The sequence below is a fragment of the Rhodamnia argentea genome, chromosome 3, assembly GCF_020921035.1.
Source record: "Rhodamnia argentea isolate NSW1041297 chromosome 3, ASM2092103v1, whole genome shotgun sequence".
Taxonomy (NCBI): domain Eukaryota; kingdom Viridiplantae; phylum Streptophyta; class Magnoliopsida; order Myrtales; family Myrtaceae; genus Rhodamnia; species Rhodamnia argentea.
In genome coordinates this window covers 16,155,418-16,177,470 of record NC_063152.1, presented here as the reverse complement: position 1 = coordinate 16,177,470, position 22,053 = coordinate 16,155,418, and the positions used below count along the sequence as shown (strand labels likewise).

Here is a 22,053-nt window from a genome sequence, read left to right as displayed (position 1 = left end):
GCCACAAACAAGCTTGTTTCGCTCAGCATATTCGAGATTCCGAGTAAGACGGTGGTCCACGGACTTCAGTAAAAAAGTCGTGCATTGCTGTCCTCTAATATACAAGAATAAATCGACAAGAAGATCAAGTTGTGAACGAGCTACTTAAAAAAACCTGTTATGAAATCTTAAGCTCACGGTCGTTTTTTATGGTTGAACTCCATTATACCGATGGCTTCTTCATCGAAATCCACAGGCCTTACGATGTCTTTTTGAGTTTCAGAGAGAAGATGCGTAATACCTTCGTCGGCCATTTCTATAATTATTAATAGATTTATTATTTTTTTCGTCAGCCATTTCTATAATTATTAATAGATCTATTATTTTTTTGGCTGGTACACTTGATTGTGCAGAAAGACCGAAGGACAGTCCGAATAGTTCCACAATTATTAATAGATCACTTGATTGGGATATTTCTGGTAATTACATGTCTCTTGAGTGGGTCATGTGGTAGATTATTATTTAGCAAGGTGAAAACAACTTCTCAGAGGTTGGGGATGAAATTTCGAGGAAGCCAGCAAAGTTGTTTTTATCAGCCCACGACTAGCTTTTGTCGGCCCACGCGGTCTTCAGTGAAAAAAGTCCCTGTGTTCACACCTTTAGATATCTCTCAATCAACGCGGCGGTACGCGGTCTTTCAGTGGAAAAAGTCTCTGTGTTCACACCATTACCTGTCTTGGTCCATCCTTAGCCACTCCCATTTTCCAAAGTCTCTGTCCTGTAGTATAAGAATCAATCAACAAGAAGATCAAGTGGTGAACGAGCCACTTGAAAACACTGCATCAAATCTCAAGCTCACTGTCTGTTCTTGATTGTTGAACTCCATCGTTCCAATGGCTTCTTCATCGAAATCCACCGGGCCATACGCGGTCTTCTTGAGTTTTAGAGGTACGGACGTGCGTAACAGCTTCGCTGGCCATCTCTATAACGCGCTAGTCTGGAATGGAATACACACTTTTCGAGATAACGAAGAACTGAGGAAGGGGCAGGATATATCGATGGTCCTGAAAGCCATCGAAGAATCGCGCATCGCAATCAGCATTTTCTCTGAGGATTACACTTCCTCATGGTGGTGCTTGGAAGAGGTGGCCAAGATTATGGAGTGCAAGGAGCAAAATGACCTCATCGTTCTACCAGTGTTTTATAAAGTAGACCCAAAAGAAGTGAGAGGGGGAAGAGCGAGTTATGCACGAGGCCTAGCTAAGCATGAGTCTAAGCACAGAAAGGATTCGAAGGAAATGGAGAGATGGAAGGAAGCCCTTCGGCATGCCGGTAGCTTGTCCGGGTGGACTTTGAATGATGGGTAAGTAGAAAGAGTTCCATCTTTTGTATATGAAACTATACTTTACGAGTGTGATAATTTTTTATTTATTTAGTTATGGGCTATTTGAGGTCTTCACGTTTCATTTTAGTCACTTTGAGTTCTATAGATTTTCGATTTTGGCCAACCATTTCACAAACTAGTTACAGGTGGCATTTTGAGTTCGAAAAATCACGTGGCTATCCATAAAACAGACACGTGGCTTTTCCAATAATTAAAAATGGACACTAGCACTTCATCGGCTGAAAAATTTATTGATTCATTTGATCAAAATAGAATGTTCAAACTTGTTTGCCAAATGGACAGAATGTTAAGTAGCGTTATTTCCCTTACCTCATTTCGTACAGGATTAATTAGCGTGTGCAGGCCATGTAAAACAATAATATCGTGCTTTCGGGGAATTTAATGGTTTTGGAATCAAAATCTTAACCATCGTTCAAAGTCCAAAATCACATGAGAGTCAAAACAAAAAATAAGTGAATCGTCATGTCTAAAGCAAAAGAACATGGATAATTCAAGTAGACGGACACATGTTTTGATTGGTGTGGAGCTCTCGGAGTTTAAATTTAACTCGGTGGGAATACATTTTCTTTTGGTTGTAATTATCTGAAAATGAGATGCACTGCTTTGTCACTCTTCGCTGGTGATTGCTCGTTATTTGCTTATTCCAATTGCTAAAATGATGCTAAAAACTTCTTTCTTCGTTTTTGCCAGAGATGATGAGTCGAAGCTTATACAAGATATTGTGAGGAACATCTCAACTCGCCTAAGCCAAACACCTTTACATGTTGCTGACTATCCGGTTGGGATAGAGTCACGAGTGGCTGAGGTGAAATCAATGTTAAACCTTGAGTCTAAAGATGAAGTTCTCATGGTGGGATTATGGGGACAGGGAGGTATCGGAAAAACAACTTTAGGGAGAGCCATTTATAATGATATTTCCAGACAATTTGACGGTTCAAGTTTTCTGGCAAATGTTCGAGAAAGATCAAAGGATTGCATGGGTTTAGTTACTTTGCAAGAACAATTACTAAAGGATGCACTATTATTGCAGGAAAGATTAGAGGTGTCCGATGTCGCTAGAGGTATTAGTCTAATACAACAAAGACTCCGTCACAAAAGAGTTCTTGTCATCCTCGATGATGTGGATCACTTGAACCAGTTACGTGCTTTAGCGGGGAAAATCAATTGGTTTGGCAATGGGAGTAGGATCCTTGTTACAACAAGAGATAGCCATTTGCCGACTCCCAGGTTAGATTGGGATCATCTGTATGAAGTTAAAGCACTGGATAACGGTGAAGCTCATGAGCTGCTTAGTAAGCATGCTTTTCCTCCGCACCACAAATTAAAAATAAGGGAAGATCTTGTGGATGGTGTTTTGGATCATGCTAAAGGCCTTCCTTTAGCACTTGAGGTGTTGGGTTCCTTCTTATGTGGTAGAAGACAAGATGAATGGGAAAGTGTGCTAGACGGCCTTTCTAGAATTCCTACGAAAGACATCAATGATGTGCTCAAAATAAGTTATGACGGACTAGAGGCAAATGAGAAAGAGATTTTTCTCCACATTGCCTGCTTCTTTAAGGGATGGGATTTTGATCACGTTAAGAAAGTTCTTGATAGTTGTGACCTTAATGCGGTAATAGGATTACAGATTCTCACCGAGAGGTCCTTGATAAGAACCGAGTTCGGATACATACAAGTGCATGACTTGATTCAATTGATGGGTAAAGATATCGTGAACCAAGAATCCGTCGATCTCAAGAGACGCAGCAGACTATGGCTGTATGAGGATGTTCTTGATGTTACGTCACACGACATGGTAAGACTTGCACATAAGCTCAAAACCTCCAATTCTCATCTTTTGACTCAAATTACTGAACATGCATAACCTAAAAATTCTTGTACATGCGGGGAGATTGTGACGTAAAGGCCATAGTGTTGAAGCCACTTGTGCCAGTAAAGATATCTATTGGTCATGATGCTTTTACAAAGCTGAGAAGGCTGAGATTGCTCATTCTGCGAAATGTTTCTTTCCAAGGTCCTGTGCGTCTTCCAAATTGGCTCGGATGGTTGGAATGGCCTGGTGGTCCCCGGATTCCAGAATTTTCCTCTGGTTCAAATAAATTGGTGGGACTTGAAATGCCCAGAGGCGGGATGACAACAAGGCGAAAACCATTGGGGGTGAGTTTATTTGTGTATTATATATACTCTTACACAGGAGTAGTGGTGTTCCTATATTTTAGAAACCGCTTCTCTTTCAAAATGACTCTTAATTACTCGCAGCAACATTTTACGTGCGACAAAATTGGCATTTGAAAAATCAAGCATGATGAACTTTATTAGAAATAATTGGACCACACAAAGAAATCTTATAAATATACGCATAAGAGAAAGGCATTTCAGGATGTGAAAATTTATTGTGAAGGTCATTGCATCAAGAGAAAATTCAAATTGCGATATTGAAAGTTGCGAGAGATAAAATAGAATAACCTATTTCATGTGTCTGTCCATGGCGATAGTATTTATAAAATATGTAATTGAGTATAAGTGATAGAAGGAATAACAGAAGATTCAAAGTTCCTTAAAAGTAGGACGTCTTTCTTATTGTATATTGTAATATAGATGGAGTTAGCATGTGCAAATGTGCTAGTGTAAGTAAGCTATTTAACTTCACTCCGATTGTGTCGGTTATTTACATATAACCCTTTTTATTTTATAGAAAAATGGTATGATGAGATTGCATATAAAGAAAACAAAAACACGAAGAATGAGCCTGTTGATCTTGTGTATAAAAGTAAAATCATCTAAGGAGTCGCTAGCTGAATGGTCAAGCGCTTGATTTGAACGTGGCGAATCAAATATCATAATCATAGCAGCTTCAGCTCAAAGTAGTCGTCAAGTGATGGAGCCTTACCATACCCAATGCACATAGGTTGACGGCCGTATTTGTTCCGCATCAATAGAATTAGCTCGATCGAAGGTTGGAATGCACCGGACTACCAAAGCAAGGCATTGTTAGTTGCAGAATTTCCAAATAGATGTGATAAAATATTCCAAGAATGCATGTACCGTGTTTACACGTAATCCGATATAATTAGGGATTTAGTAGTTTCCACTAGTTTCTTAATCTAAAGGGAGACCCAGATTTTGAGTTGAATTATATATTTTTTTCTTACATAATGGTTTCCAAAATTCGTTTCGTTGTCTCTGCATGACTTCAAAAAAATTTGAAAGTTTCTTAATTTTTGGGAAAAGTTCATCGTGATAGAATGTTAACTTTAACTGATTATACATAAAATAGTCACTCCGATGCTCACGACGTAACACTTTCACTTGGCTTTTTGATTGCCACATAGCGGAGACGTGGCCGACATCTAATCAATATTCATTAGCGTTTTGATTTGACTATATCTAATTTTCAATCTCTCACCCGATACATGTATAGATTAAGGTTTACATACTTCCTAAACCTAATAACTCTAACTATCAACATAGATATATTTCAAAATTAGGTCAAATCTACCTAGTGAAGAAATTCAAAATGCAATTTGCCATCGGTTGTTTACGCATAAAATTTTTGTTTTACTAAAAATTTGTATAGTGATCGAACAAAGAAGGAAGCAAAAATATGACCAACCTACCCAAGGAGTAGCCGGTTGAGTGGTAGGCCACATAGTCATCAAGTGATAGAGCCTAAGCGCGGGGGATTTGTCCCGCATCAATAAAATTAGCTCGGTGGAAGGTTTGAATGCATCATCCTGTAAAACAAGGCATTGTTTATTGCTTACATCAATTCTCAAGGAGGAACACTTCTAAGTGGACATAAAATAGAGTACTTATTAGGAGCTTTGCCAGTAATATGTGTATCGTGTGCACAACTAAATTAATATAAGTGATGCAAGACGGCCATAGCGCTAATTTCCTAATGGAAAGTCAGAGCCAGATTTTTAATTGAGCATACAAAATAAAATTTTTATTTCCATTGGAATGTTTTTCAAAGTTGGCTTGATTGGCTTTGCATGAATTCAATAAAATTTTAAAGTTCAGTAAATTTTACGCAATCCCGTTCATCTATGATATATAGTTAAAGCCAGGCCTAGCAGAGTCTTCATTCCTATGCTCGTCATGCGACACTTCACTTTGCTTTTATGATTGCCACATGACATTACCCGTGGAATGTTTTGTCATGTGGCCACATCCGCACTCACCACATGGCACTTCACTATACTTCTATGATTGTCACATCGCATGACGCGTGGCATAATTTTGTTATGTTCCCTACACTCACATGCTCGCCTCATGACACTTCACTTGAATTTTATGATTGTCACATGCATGACATGCGACACAATTTTATCCCAAACTAATTTTCGTCTGCTACCGAAGGGAAGATTTGGGTGAGAATTATCAGTTTATGATTTTTTGTTAGATGAAAATTAACTTGGGATAAATGTGTCATAGTCATTCTAGTTTAGGATTTTCATGAGACGAAAATTAATATGGGTGCCAATGAGGCGTTGGGCGAGTTGGTGAGATCCCCGGGCCTTAGACAGTTAAACCGATGAGGTCCCGGGTTCGAATCTCCCCGGCCGCGTCTTGAGGAACTTAACCGATGGCATTGGTACTCATACCCCCACCACCCCGAGGAATAGTCCATTGCACGTGGGAAACCTCGGTTATAAAAAAAAATTAGTAAGGGGTAAATGTGCACACCGACTTGGGATTTTTATTGGGATTTAATCTATCATTTTCATACTTGTTAACACAATTTTATCTGTGAACTTTTCTATATTGTGTATCTCTATATTTTAAATTCTTTCAAATAATTTCTAAAATTTAAAGTGATAAGAGTTAACTCTAATTTGATAATACGTACGTACGTATGTATGTATGTATGAGTACTGGTAAAATTTTTAAGTGTTTAGTAACTTCTCAGTACGATTTTAATTCTCCCCAAATCAGTTTATAGTAACTTTGAATGAAAAGTTAATTACTAGGTTAAAAAATTTACTCAGAAACCTGAATACTAATTGTGCCATATCCTTTCCCTCACAAACCCAATCTCCCTCATGTGTTGTGTAGCCAATTTTATGACCCTCAATCAAGGTAAGCCCCCAAGACCACCCCCCCCGGCCAAAAAAAAAAAAATCAACGTAAGCCCCTACAAATAAATTATGATATTACTAATGATCAATATTATAAAACCATGGACACCGTGAATTGCATCCGATATTAAATTACCATCATTTCACGAGATTGACTCCCCCGCCTATGTACAACTACCATAATGCATATATGTGGACTCTGCAGCAGATCAACTCTACATTAAGTAAACAAATTGCTCAATTTTTACAATTGACGAACTCAAATGTAATAATTTCGTGAAAGATACAATACCGGATTTGCTTCAGTGGCAACCTATTCTCAAAAGGGAATTCCAGGTTCTAAATATAGGGAAGCAACGGCATCCTACAAAAACAGCCCCTTTTTGTCCCTTCCAGAATGTTTATCGAAGCTGATATCGCCGTTTTTGCAGGACTTCCAATATTTGAAGTACATGAATTTCAGTTTCTGCAAGTTGCTGGTTTGCACGCCCGACATATCGTGTACTCCAAATCTCGAGGAATTGGATCTCTCTGGTTGCAAAAACTTGGTAGAAGTCCACGAGTCCATGGCAGATCATGGCAGATTACAGGTCTTGGATTTATCGGAGTGCTCTAAACTTAGAGTTCTTCCAAAAGAGCTCAAGTCAAAAAATCTACAGGAACTCGAACTTGGAGTATGCAGAAAATTAGAAAGGTTCCCTGATATTCCACATAAACTGGAAGGCCTAAGTCTTCTTAATCTTGAAAAGACCGCTATTAAAGAACTTCCTGCATCAATAGAAAATCTTGTCTCTTTGGAGACAATGTTTTTATCTTATTGCAAGGACTTGCTAAGTCTTCCGTCTAGCATTTATAAGTTGCAAAAACTTAGACAATTGAATCTTGAAGGTTGCACAAAGTTAAGCAGGTTTCCAGATTCAGCTGATCCGTGCATGACGAATGGACTTCCAAATTTACGCATTTTATACCTTGCGGGATGTAATCTATCCGAAGTAAAGTTTCTTGAGAATCTTTCATGTTTTCCTCTCTTGAAAGATTTAAATCTCTCGGGGAACAATATTACTAGCCTTCCACCATCCATCAGTAAGCGTGATCATTTGTCCCTTTGGATAATTATAATTGTCATCAATTACAAAAGACGCCCGAGCTTCCACCATCTTTGACGTATTTTTTTTTTTTTTTTGGTAAGGTCGTCCATCTTTGACGTATTTATGCGCAGATAATTGGGATTACTTGCAACTGCAAAACAGTGGATACCAGGTTAGACTCTCTCTCTTCTCTCACTCATATCGATGCCGAGTCGAGTATATGCTGGATCAAGTGTGTGCTCATTTCTTGCAATAGCAGAAAATACAAGATTGTAGGCTTAAGGAAAGCAAACAAATATAAAGTAGTTCTGCACTTTCATGCATGTAAGTCAGGCGGCTACTGCACTTTTATGGGAATGAAGATCACATGAGACTTTGTATAGTAACACAAGCAAGGATCATTGAATCCTACTTAATTATTGATGGGATAAATCGAAGGTGACCAACAAACACTCACAAATAACTCACGAAAGAAGAGGAGACCGAAGATGGCTTTTCAATATTTTTGTATTCATCTTGATTCACTCATACCAAAATGGTTACAATACATGCCTTTGTATAGGCTCGTTATATGACTCTTGATCTACTCTAAAAACATGAACAGACGCGACATACATACATACATACATACATACATACATACATACATACATACATACATACATACATACATACATACATACATTAACTACACATCGCAATACGAACATACTCTTGAAAGACTTAACTAGTATTGACTCTTGAAAACTACACTACAATAAAGACAAGTCTTGATTTATGCACTAGTTTGTGCATCTGTCTTGGGAGTCGAACAGTCGTCGACAACCGATCGACAACTCATTCATTGAATCGAAAGCATTCATGAATTTAGTTTAATTTCTAACATTTATGGAGTTCTACTTCCAAATCGGATTAATTAGGGCTACTTACTAAATTCAAATTGAATTCTTCCACATGGATACTAGTAACAAACTTGGGTACCTTCTAACGACTTCTCTTTGTAACAGATACCTCCTGATTTGAACATTTATCTCCGTGGTGGAGAGATGCCAGAGTGGGTCCATCCTATTAAACAGGATTCCATATCTTTCTTGGCTTCAAAGGACTTGTATGACAAGTTTCTTGGATTGGCTCTCTGTTTCGTTGTTGCCAAATATGATTGTCCGCAGTTTGAGATTTTACCACATGTTAATGGCAAAAGGCGAGATGGTAAAAAAGGAGATGCCTATTGGTGTTTGGATTCGGATGATATCTGGCTTCGGTATTTCACACCGTATGATTTGTGGGGAGAAGTTGATTTTGGTCACATTGATGGGAATTATGTGCAATTTAGCCTTACAGTATTGACAACTTATGTGAAAAAATGGGGATTCCGAACAATAGCCAAGTCACAAGAGGACGATTTAAAGGGTGTGCATCTAGATCCACCGTCCCTCTACGAGTTTGATCATCGACTCAATATATCGGAAGCTGAGAGTTCACTTATGCACGAAGATACTTCGAGCAAAGCAGACCCTTGGAAAGACTTGCCAGATCGTGCCAAAAAACTGCCGAGGAAACTATCTGCCAATGAATCTAGCTTTAATAATGAGGTTGGTAATGACTCAACATATCCAGAAGCCGAGACTTCACTATCTGTTAATGAATCTAGCTTTGCTAATGAGGTTGGTCATGACTCAACATTTCAAGAAGCCGAGGGTTCACATATGCACCAAGATTGTCAGATTAGTATTGAGGAACAAAGTGAAATAGGATCAAAGAGAAAGCACACGCTTATTCTCCCTCAAGGCTGGCTGCATTTGTAGTTGGATTGATGGAAACTTGCTAAGAAAGCAATTCGTAGGTGAGTAAACTCAGCTGATCTTGATAACAATGCCTTCTTCCTTCTTGTTTCGTCTCGTCTTTTTCTCTAAAAAAAACTGGTAACTTGTTACCCGAGTTGACTTTATATCTTAAGTAAAAAACTCTGTAATTCTTTCTTCTATTTATCTATTTTTTTATTTTTAGTTTTTTTTTATTATTGTTATTTGTGCTATATCTTCTTTTCTCTGCCATAGGCAAAATTCGAACTCCACCGACGCCACTTTCAAACATCAACTGTGCTCATCTTCCATCCGACACCACTGAGCTCTTACGAATCTTTCCAGTTTTCCCCCTTCGGTAAAAGTGTTTTTGGGTAGGGGCGTGGCCATTCCTGCATCCCTCAATGAGCATGATATTTTGTCCAAATTGGATGCTGCAAAATCAAAATGCCGTCAACTACAAGAGATTCCCGAGCTTCCACCGACGCCACGCTCAGCATCACGATCGCTCTTCTTCCCACTCAGGCTGTTGAAGTTGTCTTTCTTTTTCTGCACGTTGATTTGTTTCTTAGTTGTCCTTGTTTTTAGGAGTTAGTGGAGTAGTTGATTTATGGAGATCATGACTGTTATGGATTCTATTTTGGTGCTGTTTTTGTTATGCGCTTGCCTATTTAAAAAGGGTGCTGTTTTTGTTATGCGCTTGCCTATTTAAAAAGGCTTCAAAGATTTGAATAAGATTAAGTGTTATCTCTCCTCTCTTGAAGAATTTTTTTTTTTTAATCTCGGCAACGTTGGGCGAAAAAAAGAAAAAAAAAATGAGGCGACGAACAGAGGTAGTTCGTCTTCCCGAAATAGACGTACCAGCGAACCGACAACGATAGAGGCCGGCAAGCAAACTTCCCGAAATCGCTTACCGGCGAACCAACGGTGACGGAGGCAAGCGACCGAACTTGCTGAAATAGAGTTACCAACGAACCGGCGGCGATGGAACCGGGTGAACGGAGGCGGCGGACTACCTCCGCCGTTCGGATGACCATTCTCTCCACGATTTTTGGGCTTCCTTCGGCGTGCTATAGATCGGGTAAAGCCTGGGACCTCCGAATTGTATTAGTTGATGTGATACTTGAGCTGGATTTTGGATTCGATAACATTTGGTGCTGCAATTGCATGGGAACTCGAAGAATGTGTTGTTCAATTTGCTCGAGAGGCGTTGAATTAGTGTTTTCTTCGTAAGTTTTGTCTGTGGATGCTAGGTAAGGAATTCACTGGTAATCGACGTTACACGCTGCAAAATCGGTGACAATCTCTAGAAGATAAAGCATTTTTTCACAGAGAGAGAGAGAGAGAGATTTGGGGGTGAATTTGACGTGTCTAGGATATTTAGTATGTAGGTATCAATCGTAAAGATGTGCAACAGGTGACCGATTTGACAGGACAATTGAATTTTGAGAAACTTCGCCATCGGCATAGGACTCCGTCGCTAAGTTTTGTCGAGCACTTGAAGAGGCAAAACTATAGAGGAATGAAGAAGGTGCGGGGAGATGGCAAGCCACCACCAAGTGTCGCTTGACAGCTAGAGTCATTTTTGCCATTTTTTTACTTTGGCAACTAGGGAGAAATGAAATCAATTCTACTTAGGGCATGACAAGAACATGAGCATTGGCTTGTGCCCATAGATAACTCGGTTAGGTGGTTATTTTCTCTCGCTCTTTGAATCGTGGGTAGGAAAAAGAGAAGAGTCACGGGACATGGATTCATTCCATGTATACTATACAGGACCCCGAAACATCTTGATCTTATAGCTATGAGACATGGATTCTTTCAATTAGTTGCTGCCTATTGATACTTGAAATATTTCTATGTCGGCACTTGATACCGATTTCCCCTTGAATTGCCTGTATGCACACATGAGAGAAATTCCGACTCTTATATTTTGGTTCTCCTAACAAGTAACAAGACCTATTTGCTTTTCTTATGTAAGGCAAAGCTTGCTTTGGACAGCCTTGAAGTTCCAGTTAAGGAAGAAACTTATTTTCAATAACCAGGTGCATTTCAGAAATGTTACTTTAAAAAAAAAAAAAAAACAGTTCTGCGAAGTAATTCAAGTTAAGGTAACATCGGTTTGTTCTCTTCTTGCATACATGAGGCCATGTGATTGCTAATTGTGGTGTATGGCATGTCTTTCCAAGATGATTTTTCTTCTGTCTAACATTTCATGTCTCCTAAGCTTGTCCAGAACTCATCAATATTTACTCGGACTTTGTTGACATAAAAGAAGTTAATTTACATAGTGAAATAGGATCTGTTTCATTGTGATTTGAGCAAGATGGACAATGTCTTTTTCTTGAGTTATTATTTTGAAAGAAGAAGCTCATTTATCGTGCCGTCATGAAAACTCTGACTTTAAAAGGTAGAAATTGACACTTATGCTGCTCTTAATACGACATCAAGCAAGAGGACGCATTTTGTAGATGAAGGACCACCTTGCTCAATTTCCACCTTGTGAAGCTCAAAAACTAGCCTTAATTAGTGCCTATTATCATGATAGAGAGCCCGAGACCGTTGTTATAATGGTGAGCATGGTTCATATGCAATGTTTGGAAGATATAGCCGATTGATACCCATCTTAGCCGGTATTAGTATGCAAGTCATCCGTAAATCTTCTCTCGCTCGGATCACCGGTGCCAATAACTTTATGCGAGAACTTTCCCATCCACAGTAAAAGCCTCAAGAGTATGTTTGTGTTTGCGGGGACGTTGTTTGTTCTCCGGGGACATTAGGTTTAAGCCATGGCTAACCCAAACACACTTCTTTTAAATCTGATGCAAGAAGTTTGCCAACGCGTAGAGCCTAGTTACTGTCAATTGAATTAAATAGCACACTTCGGATATTATTTGCTTGCTTGAAAATCTGTTTTCCGGAGTATAGATACTCCTTAAAATTGATATTATTAGGACCTAAATGTAAACTTCTTAAAGTCAAGCATATTCCTTTATCGGCGAACTTGTTTTGGGTGGCTTCTTTTGCAAAGTGCTTTGTCAATTAGTCTGCTAAATTATATCTTGCATGATATTTGGACGTGTTTTACAAATAGAATCTGTTTTGGGTTTCAAGCTGATGAGCTAGGTGAAAATGCGTAATCATCAGAAATATTGGGTGGCTTCCACAAAAATTTCATCTTTATTGCCTCGTTCAAGTTTCTGCGTGATTTATGAATGTTTCCAACTTTTTTCTTGTTTCTTTTGCAGTAATGGAACTTCTGGATCAAATGCACCCTAAGTATAGTTGATTCATTGGAGCCGTGCTCAAACAATATAATGGTTGCTGTGAATGGGCATAGAATTTGCTCAAGAACAAAAGGTAGAATTTCAGATGCCCTGTTTATCCAATGTAGCTTTTTCCTCTAGACGGGGTATTCTTAGCCAGATTACCATTTGAGAAATGGGACGTTATGTCCTTAATTAAGGGAAAAGAGTAAGTGCAATTTCTTAATAGCTAATCCGTCGGTTAGACTTGTTGAGAGAAGTATGTTCTTGATCCTTATTGTGAATTACCGACATATATGGTTCTTGGTCGTGCAATTCTCCAATTTGAGCTCTTCGATTGCATATATTTCAATAGAGTGATCAGAACTTAAACTTTTCATGCTTCTAAGATAATTAGTACGCTTTGGCAATTCATTAGATACGTAAAAGATGGCCTTGACATAATTTGTCTATGCAATTATAAAATGAATTTGATTTCCTTGTCGCTTTATAGAACCCTCGTAACTTGAAAATCATTTGGTAACTTGAATATCATTCCCCTTTTCCATTTTCCCCTCCTTTTCCATTCATTTGCTGTTGATGACATTGTGCGATCTATGATTCATTTAAATGTCATACATAAATACTGAATGCTAATATTGGGATTTCATCTCCAAAGCCTTACGTGTCGCGGGTTACTCACTCTTCTTATTAGATCCGCATGCATTGACCCTTCCCGTTGAATCCTGTCATGGCTTTGCACAACTAGGTAAGACCTTTGGATTATGATTCTCGCTTTTTCGAACATCATGGACATCATGTATGGTGCTATGATGCAACTCTTTTGCATAGTGAATGATTGTCAGTTACTTGTGCATATACAAGTGGGCTGAATGGTTGGGACCTTCTATAGTGTAGCCTGTTCAAAGGGAATGGCATGGATTATGGCGCCGTGGCAATGTTTCCTGCTGTGGCGATAGGGATATGATGCTCGTGCTAGATGCTAAGATGGGGTATGCCTATAGCTATAGATTTCCTAGAAGAAGGACATCATGAGTACCATAAGTTGTTTACAATGCTCACTTTAGTTTATTCCGATTGTATTGTTCATTTTTCATACTCCTGTTTGTTAATCTCGTCATTGGACTATAACCTAAATCAAACTTGCTGTTCAAGTTTGTTCTTATTCTTGAGGTGAACTTCATTGCAAAGATTACTTTTGAACTATAATTTTCCGACTCTTTGTATTCTACATGTAAAGCGTAAATCTGGATATGAAATAAGTGGTACCGATTCTCGCACAATTAAGTGCCTCTCATGTTTGTTTGTGATGTCAGAAAAAGTTAATTTATTTGTCACAAAAATGTTAAAACATTTCATAAACATAGTAAGTTCAAACAGTTTTTTTAGTATAGATACTTGTGTGAATATTACCGACGATGATTAAAATTCCGTATTGTGATAAGAGGATGTAGTTAAACATTTAGCATTCCATAAAGTGGCTTTAAATGATTCTGTGCACTCTAATTGACAATGCATGTGCCATTTACTGCTTTTCCAATCACAGAATTTCCTTAAGGGGCCCGAGAGAAGAAGCTCGATTCTTGTCCAGATCGGTTTTTGCCTGGATGGTCATGTGTTCACCGAGGATTGCAACTAAAATCACAAGTTCATTTTGTGCTTTAACTTAATTATCAGATATTTTACGGCATTAACCCTCCGTAGGCATCACCTTTCGGATGCTAATTTTTTTTTCATGGGATATATTCTTTTAGTATGCTTGATTTTTTATTTTACTTTTTCGAGTTTTCAGAAATTTTCAGTTAATTCAAGGTATGCTATTGATGTGTCTGCACACGGACTATATCATGTGTGATCCCTAATTATGATAAAAGTGATATCTAATTTGCATGGATTTCCTAGCAAAGAATGCATTGATTGGATTTAAGTTTCTTGCGTGTACCGGTTATGTCCTAAACACTGGAATATACGATGTGGTAGAATCGGTCAATGTGGTAACGATTGTCGACTTTGCCTAGCATAAAATTGTGGGAAAATCTCAATGATTTGATTGGTCGCATGGTGACCATGATTGTTTAGATAGTCAAGTGGTGGCTGCAAGAGTACATGAAAATCTCAATGATTTGCTTTGTCAACAGAGGCAATTGGCGCTCACCATAATGTGTGCATCCAGGGGCCGGTGTTGCTGAGGGCAGCCTCCTTTCTCTTTCCCTCTCATCTCCACACAAAGTCTCTTTTTCTATTTCTATAAATAGTGCAATTGTTCACAAAGGGCTCTTATAATCTTTGAATAGGTGCATCCGAATTGTGTCTGTTTGGACAATTGCTTGATTTTCAAAAAATCGTGTATGTTCGGACATAATTTCTAAACTTTCGAAATATTGTGTTTGTTCGGATGTAACTTCTTAACCTTTGAAAGATTGTGTATTTTGAAATGATTTCTCTATAAATTACTAAACGTTTTTGTTCAATTTATTACTTCTTCCAATTTTCGTTCTTTCAACGCAAGAGAAGTACATCCTTTATTTTCTATTGTTTTCCTGGAGAGTTTTTAAAGAAATATTAGAATTATTATTTAATATTCTTGCTTGAGACTCTACTATATCCTACAGGATCTTTGCCCGTAATTATTAGCAATGTTGTGGGGAAAACAATTTCTTAAAGTGAGTGATATCATGTATCAGAGTTTGATTTCATTGTTCATTCCATTCGCTAAATTTCTCAACGGAAAGTTCCTTGCCCACGATTGCTTAGAGCTTTTCAAGTGTATGGGCAACGTTCCGAGAAGTGTCTTGGCAAGTACTAGCTTCCGGGATTATCCCTACAATTTCTCATATTCGACGAGCCATTGTGTCCCATCGTAGTCAAATTTGATTAGTTGCAGAGGCAGAGATGGCACGTATACGGTGTTTTTACGATACTCATCCATGACAATTGTAAGGTGAAGATAGGATTGTTTGGGAATGATCCAACACATTTATAATTATTGTTGATTTTGTTTTCCATTGTGAAATTTAGAACACGATTAAATCCTTGTAAGGAGAAAGGTAATAAATGTAATTAACAATCTAAATTAGAGACAAAGAGCATTTCTAATTAATATGAGAGTAAAGATTGAAAAATGGGAGAAATGGGATCAACTGATTACTAATTAGCGATCATTAGTGACTGAACGATCACTTATGTTTTTAAGTTGTGGTCCAGTGGTGGGCTGTTAAGCCGAATAAGTCACTGGATCAGTGACCCTACAGAATTTTGGGGCCGAGACCTCAAAAGTTCTTTAAGGTTGGGCCCCATTGTTGGATTTGAGCTCCAAAGCTCAGTCAAGACAAAGAATTGGGCCAAGACCAGCCCATTATAATCCATGGGCCTAAGTTGGCCGAAGCCCAAAATAATGCACGATCTGCTACCGATCGGGTCGCGCCTACGCGTGACCCCGTTTGACAGATAGCATTCGGCATTTAAAACCACTCAATCAAAATATCCTTCCTGATATCCAACCAAAATCAAGTATATTTATCACCATTCAATTTCAATTGAAGCGGGGGTTGTTCACAAGGACAATCGGAGCCGATAATCCCCTAACGGCGGAAACCCTAGCTCTGAGGCAGGGGTTGTTGACTTTACTTGAACTGAAAAGATCTTCTCCTCCGTGGATGGCAAAGTCTTCAAGTGCTTTGCACGTGGGGTCTGTTCTGCAGTGAGATTTAGTTAGTGATAATTTATCACTTGTGGAGCTTTTGGCATATCAAGCCCATTCAGTCCCCAGTCCTTGGCCCATTTCGAACTTACTTGCAGACTGCAAAGTGACGTTGGACCAGCTTAAGGAAGCCCGAATTATCTTCTCTCCTTGCGAAGCCAACTCTTATGTGGATTGGTTAGCTAAGGCTCGTAGATTAGGTTATCTCTCTTTTAGTTGGCAGTCCATGACCCCCTCCATTCTTCGGGACCTGTTATGTTTTGATGCTACTTCAGGTTATTTCTCGAACTTTATTAAGTGAATGAAAGTACCTGCATTTTAGACCAAAAAAAAAATTTTCAATTGAGAAATCCTTTTAAGGCAAAGATCCGTTATAAAAAAATAAAAATAAAAACGACCTTATCTCATTATCTAGAAATAAAAATAATTATCTTGAAAAAAAAGTACATATTTAAGAGTATACCCAAACAAGATAAAGGAATCTAATAGATTAGATAAAATTTCAAAGAATTTCATGATTCAGTGTATGCTTATGAAATTATCATATTAGAATGGTTTCTAAAGATGCTTATGAAATTATCATATTAGAATGGTTTCAAGCTTTAGTCCACATAATAAATGGCTGAGGCACAATTATGCTCCTCAAAATAGCAAGCCAAAAATCTCGATTTAACGAATTGCCTTCATTATATGGGCCTTGGTGGTACGATGATTTTAAAAGTTCACGAGTCGTGTCCCCTGCAACAACCGGAGTAGGGAAGCATGTCGTTATGATTATTTATCCAAATCTACTTATACTCTTGCACAAATTCGTTCCCTTCTTCATTGGTTCATTCGAAACCTACGCACAAGTCTCCAAGCGCTTCTTCAAACGTTTGAGTTATGCAACTCATGACAGTCCCGCCGTCTCTGCACACCTTATGGACGAAAAGCAAGATGAAACTCGGGAGGTTCGAGGTTGTGGACATGTTTCAATGGCCAGGTGTTGGTTCGTTCACGAAAATGATCATGGGTTGGTCAAAATAGCCACCTTGACGATGCCTCAAAACTGTTGTAAGAAAAGCCCGTGGGAGATGCAATTTGTTGGAAGACGTGAGGTTTTGTAAAATTACTGTCAACTATTTTTGTTGGGGTCCATGGGGTTTACGGTGGTCCGCCCATGTAGGCAACCACACCTCACGTCAACAGTTGAAAAGGTATCATTGAAACGACGTCTTTACGTCGATACATATGTCCCCCTCTCTCGTCAATTTTATGAATGAGGAACAAGAAAGAACAGAGACGACGACAATATCTCTCCCTTCTTCTCTCTGGAACGTCAAAGGGGCGACGGATTCTCTCACTGCATTGTGTACATTTAATCTGTGAAAAACGAGGTACGTCCATTCCGTGATGTATTTCTCCGATCGGTGATTCAAGATGATCTAGGGCTTGTTAATTCCGTGTAATCTGCTATGTATGTTTATGGGGTCGGTTCCCTTCATTGGTATCAGAGCCTTTATACCTTGTTTCCTGATCACATACGGATTTTTGGCGAATTTTGTGTTCTCTTATTTTTGGCAAATCATTTTTCGGGGCCTTTTTTCTTTTCCGGCCGGGGGAGTTTTTTTTTCGTTGATTGCAGCCAAATTCTAGTGAACCATCACTTGGCTTCGCACCAGCAGGGTCGTCTCGCCATGGGGAATAAAAACCCTAAATTTTCTCGACATTTGGTTGCTTATCGAAGACGAATTTTGCGATGGAAATTCGCGAGTTAGGGTTCCGCGTCCGAGTGGTTTTCGCTTGATTCCGGAAAAAATTCTTCTTTATTTTCGTTGATTCTTAGATCCATGTGATCGTGCCGACGATTTCTTCAAAACCCACAAATTATTTTGATTTATGGTGGGTTGTCGGAGGAGAATCGGCGATCGAATGAGCAGCGGAGGAAGTCATTGTTCTTACGTGAAGGAAACCAGAAAATTCCTTCCTGTTCGTGCGCAAGAAGGAGAAAATCACGTGCAAGTCATGCGCGGGCGGTTTCCCAAAAAAAAAAAAACAGAAAAGGGGCGGTTTCCCAAAAAAAAAAAAAAAACAGAAAAGGGAAAGAAGGGGCCCAACCGTCGAAAGTGGGATTTGAACCACGACTCTCCAAAGACAAGATTGCATCTTACCACTCAACCACCCTGACTTTTGTCGTTTAAAGTTAGAAGGTTTGATATTAGAGGTGCACATGGCCGAGCACAAAATAAATTCTTGTTTTGATCGACCTGGCCCATGACCGTTGACCGGTCAGACTAACTTTCGAAAATTGCATTTTGGTCCCCGATTTTTTTTTAAATTGTAATTTGGTCCCCATTTTTTTTTAAAAAAATTTCAATTTTGTCCCCAAAGTTTTTAGAAATTGCAATTTGGTCCTCATACTTTCTGGAAATTACAATTTAGTCCATCAATTTTCTGAAAATTGCGATTCGGTCCTCGAGTTTTGGGAAATTACATGTTGACCTCGTTGACCGATCGTTGACTAGTCAAAGCAGAAACTTTGACCAGCTCGTGTGGATGCATATGAGCGCTGTTTGGGGCTTATGAGGTACCGTTGCGTTCGTCTCGAAATTTTCTTCGATTTGATATATTGTTTGGACATATTTTCTGACTATAAAATTATTAAAATGCATATGAAAATCCATGATGTACGTTTCTTTTTGGGGCGATTTTCATGTTTAAAAATATAAAATGGAGGATGGCTTAAATATAGATAGCCATATTGTGTAGAGCATATTTTGTTGATAGCATGTATAATGTTTAAGGTATTTGCTATTTGTATCCTGTAATCTATATATGATTTGATGTTTAGATTATTTGTATATTAGTTCAAATCATGCTATGCCATGTTATGATTACATGATATATGGATCATAGTATGATTTATGATCTTTATTCAAGTGGGGAGTTTTATAAAGTTTTAGTAACTTTAGCGAACTCAATTTTACATAAATGATTATATTAATGGTAATTTCAAACGAGGATTCTTAGACGATGATTGGGAACATAGTGAACTTTCGAATCCGAGACCTTATGTGAAATTACTCATTAATATAATTAGTTAGTGTAAAATAGATGCATAAATGTTAGGCATTGATAGTTCGTGAATACATGTCTATAGAACTTCGTGTTCCGATACAGTGGCTATAGCTTCTTAGAATATCATAGTTGAGCTTGACTAAGGAGCGAAATTGAATGGCGAAAATTATAAAAATTGGAATAGGATCCAGTATGTGCTAGAAGAGCAAGAAGCACTATAAGCTCTTAACCTAGTTATGGAAGAACCCGAAGATGCGAATATTGCACAAATTTCGGAAGGGAAAAAGAAGCACTTGCTACATGGAACAAGATGAACTCCATTTGCATGCATTATGTTACTGGGCAACATGAAGAATGATTTTATGCGTGAGTTTAGGCATTTCTGAAAATGTCAAAGTCAAGTGGGAGGCATTAAAAACTAAGTTTGGTTAGACATCGGTCACCAACTTGATACATATCACCATAAGATTTGACACTTATATGATGCCTCATGGGCAGAATATGAAATCGCATTTTGTGGCATGTGTCAAACATGATAAGTGAACTGTAAGATACATGCCATATTTTGAAGATTGATGAGTAGCAAATGCAAACAGTAATATGTTATTTACCTCATAGCTGTGTGCATATGAATATCCACTTAATCCACAATAAAAAGTAAAGACTTTTGATGATGCTATGCAGCATCTTTAACTAGAGTTGGTCTGCCTTCCGACACCTAAACTAGATATTGACATTTGTTATGCTGGTTCTAGCTCATATAGGGGTTTGTGCTCCAAGCGTAAGCATCAAGGTGGGTTTAAGAAGTGGAAAGGACAAATGAATATATCCTTTTGGATAGAAATCGAAGTTTAACCAATATTAGAAAGGAAAACGTCCTTTCAAGAAACACATGTCAATAGTGAAGTGCTTTAGTTGTGGCAAGAAGGATTACTTTGCTCACAATTGTTATGACCCAAAGAAGTTAGACATCCTTTGTGCACTTGAGAGTGTTACTTATGTCTACAGTTTAGTCATTGTAACTTAATCTCATCCTTTGTGGATTGTAGATGTGAGGACCACAGATCATGTAGTGAATGACAAAAATGCCTCAGTGGAATTTCAACAGGTTCCACTTGGAGCAATGGATAAATGTGGGAAATAACTCCCGAGTGGAAGTTAAAGGGATTAGCACTTGCCAATTGAATATGCGCGTTGGTCGCACCCTATTCTTACATGATGTATTATATGCTCCAAAAACTCGACGGAATTTAATGTTCGTGTTAGTTTTGGTTAAACTTGATTTCGCTTTGAACTTTCATAACAATGGTGGTGACTTGTCGTTTGGAATAAGTTATTATGATTCCGGATGGTTTCATTATGCTGATTGTTAAGTACAATAATGTGAATGTAAGTTTTTCCCTCTTTTCATCTTTTGTGACGATATGAATATGTGGCATGTTAGGTCGAGTCATTTTGGCCAATAGCAAATATTTACGTAAGCCAAATATGGCTTATTGGGCAATATTGAAAATGTCGATTTGCCTATTTGTGAGCATGCCTTGTGGGAAAAACAAAGAAGAAACCATTTGGGAAAGAAATAAGAGCTGAGTTTCCTTTGCAGGTTAATCCATTTAGATATATGTGGTTCAATGAATGTAAGAGGAGGACATGAAGTCGTTTAGGTCTATGATAGCATATGCTAATTTGCCTATCACCTTTTGAGGTGAAGCTTTATTGATTGCTGTCTAGATACTTAACCGTATGCCTTCTAAATCAGTTACTTCTACTCCATATGAGTTATGGAAAGGTCGATAATAAGATTTGAGTTTTCTTAGACCTTGAGAATCTGCTGCCTATACTCATAAGTTCTCCTACATGTATGGAAAATTAGGCCCTAGAGGCAAAAAGAGTATCTTTATGAGATACCGAGAGCACTCAAAAGGGTACGTGGTATAGGTGAGCAAGAAAGTAAAAGTGTAACTGAATATCAATCACGAGATGTTACATTCTTAGTGAATGAATTTTCAAATAAGGGCGAACCTAAATAAAAAAAATATATTCTTTGTTTCAAATCTTGGACAATGATAATGATTTTACTAGAGCATCTCATCCAAGTGGGAGCAATGTGAGAAGTGGGGAATTTGCTTCGAACTAGTCTCAATTGCAACCACTTGATATAAAAATGTTGTCATTATCTAATCCGAGTTGGAGCATAATGGAAAATGATGTACTAAGTGTACAAACTCCAATTTGGTTAACAAGTCGCAAAAAGCTTTCTCTCCGTCAACTCTTCGATGTTTAGACATTGAAGTTAAAAGCTTTTATGGTCGCTCCACAAGAAGAGAATGAGCCAAAGAATGTAAATGAGGCTCCGACTTGCCCTGATAAGGAAAAATGAATATAAGCAATGGAAAAATAGATGGAGTCAATAGGATCAAATCAAGTTTAGAAACCGATTGATCTTCTGTATGGACACAAAGCCATTGGGAGCAAATGAGTTTTCAAAATAAAGCCCAAAGCTAATGGCTCGATTGAGAGATATAAGGCTCGCCTTGTGGTGAAATGGTATAATTAATTCACCTCATTCGGGTAGTGATTAGTATATATTTTGAATTACGTCAAATGGATGTGAAGACTGCTATTCTCAATGGAGAATTAGTAGAAGAAATCTATGTGAAATAACCTATTGGGTT

General features: G+C 38.2%; 2 protein-coding genes across 2 annotated transcripts in view; both read left to right on the top strand.

The window, feature by feature from the left end:
• LOC115730158 (tRNA-specific adenosine deaminase TAD2-like) overlaps window positions 1–22,053 on the top strand; it is a 350,880-nt gene that overhangs the window by 69,869 nt on the left and 258,958 nt on the right. The gene's annotated exons all lie outside the window — the stretch shown is intronic.
• LOC115733478 (TMV resistance protein N-like) lies at window positions 718–9,358 on the top strand. Its single transcript, XM_048275582.1, has 4 exons — window positions 718–1,342; window positions 2,075–3,179; window positions 3,272–3,403; window positions 8,561–9,358. The coding sequence occupies exons 1-4, from the start codon at window positions 873–875 to the stop codon at window positions 9,356–9,358; spliced, it is 2,505 nt and encodes an 834-aa protein (XP_048131539.1). The 5' UTR covers window positions 718–872.